Source organism: Octopus bimaculoides, chromosome 4 (assembly GCF_001194135.2).
Source record: "Octopus bimaculoides isolate UCB-OBI-ISO-001 chromosome 4, ASM119413v2, whole genome shotgun sequence".
NCBI classification, from domain to species: Eukaryota; Metazoa; Mollusca; class Cephalopoda; order Octopoda; family Octopodidae; genus Octopus; species Octopus bimaculoides.
Genome location: NC_068984.1, coordinates 8009772 through 8012726, shown reverse-complemented (window position 1 = coordinate 8012726; position 2955 = coordinate 8009772). Strand labels below are relative to the sequence as shown.

The window sequence follows — 2955 nt, the reverse complement described above, 5'->3', positions numbered from 1 at the left end:
TGTGTGTGTGTGTGTGTGTGTGTGTGTGTGTGTATATATATGTGTGTGTGTGTGTGTGTGTGTGTGTGTGTGTGTATGTCTGTGTTTATGTGTCTGTGTTTTCCCCCCCAACATCGCTTGACAACCGATGCTGGTGTGTTTACGTCCCTGTAACTTAGGGGTTCAGCAAAAGAAACCGATAGAATAAGTACTAGGCTTACAAAGAATAAGTCTTGGGGTCGATTTGCTCGACTAAAGGCGGCGTTCCAGCATGGCCGCAATCAAATGACTGGAACATGTAAAAGAGTAAAGAGTAAAAGAGAGTATATAGATCGATCGATCGATCGATCGATAGATAGACAGATAGATAGATAAGCTGCGCACATAATTTGATAAAACAGAATTGTATTCTGTGATAATGACGTTGTTGATTGTGTTGTTGTTGTTGTTGTTGTTGTTGTTGTTGTTGTCATCGTCATTGTTGTTGTTGTTACTGTTGTTCAGGCCAGGCCAGATGGAGGCATATAATCAGAGTGCCTTCCCCGCCCCCCACTGTAGCTGAGGCTACAAAATTTATTATCTAAAAATAAAATTCTGAGAACGTTAAAGTGTGATTTGAGGTGATTTAACAACTATTTCTAGAAGGTGAAATCCACCACGTAGAAGCATTGTTGGGAATACCAATATGAGATTGTGTTGCTTAACCTTGTGTTATGTTTGTAAATAACATAATACTGGGAATGACAGTATTAATTATGTTATTAAATTAATGAGATAATTAATATATTTTTTACTATAGGTATAAGCTGGTACTTTATTTATCGACGCCGAAATGGTGAAATGCAACGTAGACCTTGGCGAAATTTGAACTCAGAAGGTAAAGTCGGACGAAATGCCGCTAAGCTTTTTGTCCGGCATGCTAACGTTTCTGCCAGATCACTGCCTTAATCGCCGCCTTAATACAGGTTTCAAATTTTAGCACAAGGCCAGCAATTTCGTGAAGGGGTAAATCAATTATATCGATGCCAGTGCTGAGCTAATATTTACTGTATCGCCCGCCTGCGAAAGGATGAAAAACAAAGGAGACCTTGACGGCGGAATTTGAACTCAGAACGTCAAGACGCGGCTAAGCATTTTGTCCGGCGCGCTAGCGATGCTGCCAAATCGTCGCCTTAATATTGATAATTAATGTAACAACTGCTGTGCCCCCTTCCTCCGAAGCTCTCTAGCCTCCGGGGTCGCCTTTGTTTTTTTATTCTTTCGGACTTAATAAATAAAATACCAGTCGAATACTGGGGCCAATGATATCAAGAAATACCCCACCTTAAAATTGCTGGATTTTTACCTAAATTAGTTACAAATGGCGGTGAGCTGGCAGAATAGTTAGAGCGACAGAAAACATGCCTTTCTGTTTTGTTTCTGAGTTTTACATCCAGCCGAGGCCGACTTCGCTTTTCTGCATTTCGGGGTCGATAAAATAAACTATCAGTCAAGTACCGCGATTGATGTAATCGACCTACCACCCACTCCTAATCTTCACTCAAAATTAGCCTTGTGCCAAAGTTTGAAGCAATTATTACTATTCTTAATATTATTTTCATTATTATTATTATTATTATTATCATCATTATTATTGTTATTATTACTCAGTATTGTTATTACTATTATTATTATTATTACTACTATTATTATTATTATTATTATTATTATTATTATTATTATTATTATTATTATTATTATTATTATTATTATTATTATTATTATTGTTGTTGTTGTTGTTGATATTATTATTATTATTATCGTTGTTATTATTATTATTATTATTATTATTATTAATATTATTATTATTATCAATTGAGGTGCTCAGATTGGCACTTTAACGCTCTTTATCAATTCACTGCCCTCAACTAATAATATTAATAATAATAATTGCTTATATTATAGGCATATGACCTAAACTCAGAGCGAAAGGTTAGTCGATATATCAACTGCAATACTTAAACGAAGTACCAACGAAGTACCAACGAAGTACCAACCAAGTACCAACCAAGTACTAAGGTCGATGCCATCGACTAACATCACCCGCCTTCTGAAATGTCTGGCCTTGTGCCAAATTTAGTAACCGTCATTATTGCTCTCTTTTGTTTTAAGTGGCACAAGTCTGATATTGTGTCTGTAGGAACTGTGAAAGATGAAATCGCAATAGAGGCTTCGGTAAAAGCATGGTGGTTGTGGTGGTGGTGGTGGTGGTGTGGCAGTTGTAGTTTCGATAATAGATATGTACACGAAATAAGAGAATTTGTAATTGGAAACAGATTTCAATTAAACTGAGATAATCTAACGATCACTTTTATGATAATTGTCCCTGTGGTATCGAGGTGTGTGTGGGTGTTTTTTTTTTTCATATTTAATATAGTACTTTGTAACCTTGTTGTTGTTGTTTTTGTTGTTCTTGAATGCTGAAGGTGATGTGATATAATCTACAAAGGATTCGATTGCATATATATATATATATTTATAAAAAAGAAGTTTGAAAACGCCAATATATAAAAAATGAATTTTAATTTAAAATTTTGTCAGAGATATTTTTAACATGTTTCGGTTCTTGTAAAAACGAACCTTATCAAAAATACATATTTAAAAAAATGAAATTAAATGAAGAGTTCATAATTGTTCCTTACTGGTGTCAATAGTCGACGTGGGGGCATTTTTTGTTGGTTGTAGTAGTAATAGTAGTAGTAGTCGCCGTGTTGGCAATGGTAAATGGCAGTGACCTCTGTCCGTGTCAGCAGAAGCAGCAGTCAATTATATATATATGCATGTATGTATGTATGTATGTATGTATGTATGTATGTATGTATGTATGTATGTATATATATATATCAAAGTAAGCATATAAGTGTGAAAGAAGATGGGAGAAAATAGTACTCGAATACCGGAAGTAGAGTAACGTGTTATATTATTTTTGAAGCTATG

The 2955-nt window shown here is 35.0% G+C and overlaps 1 protein-coding gene across 2 annotated transcripts in view; it reads left to right on the top strand.

Moving 5' to 3' along the window:
- LOC106877493 (uncharacterized) overlaps positions 1-2955 on the top strand; it is a 97733-nt gene that overhangs the window by 4877 nt on the left and 89901 nt on the right. The window contains exon 2 of one of the 2 annotated variants that reach the window (XM_052966878.1): positions 779-856. The exons of the other annotated variant lie outside the window; for it this stretch is intronic. Within the exon in view, the coding sequence (XP_052822838.1) occupies positions 779-856 (78 nt within the window). The remainder of the gene's footprint in view (positions 1-778; positions 857-2955) is intronic. 2 annotated transcript variants of the gene reach the window in all.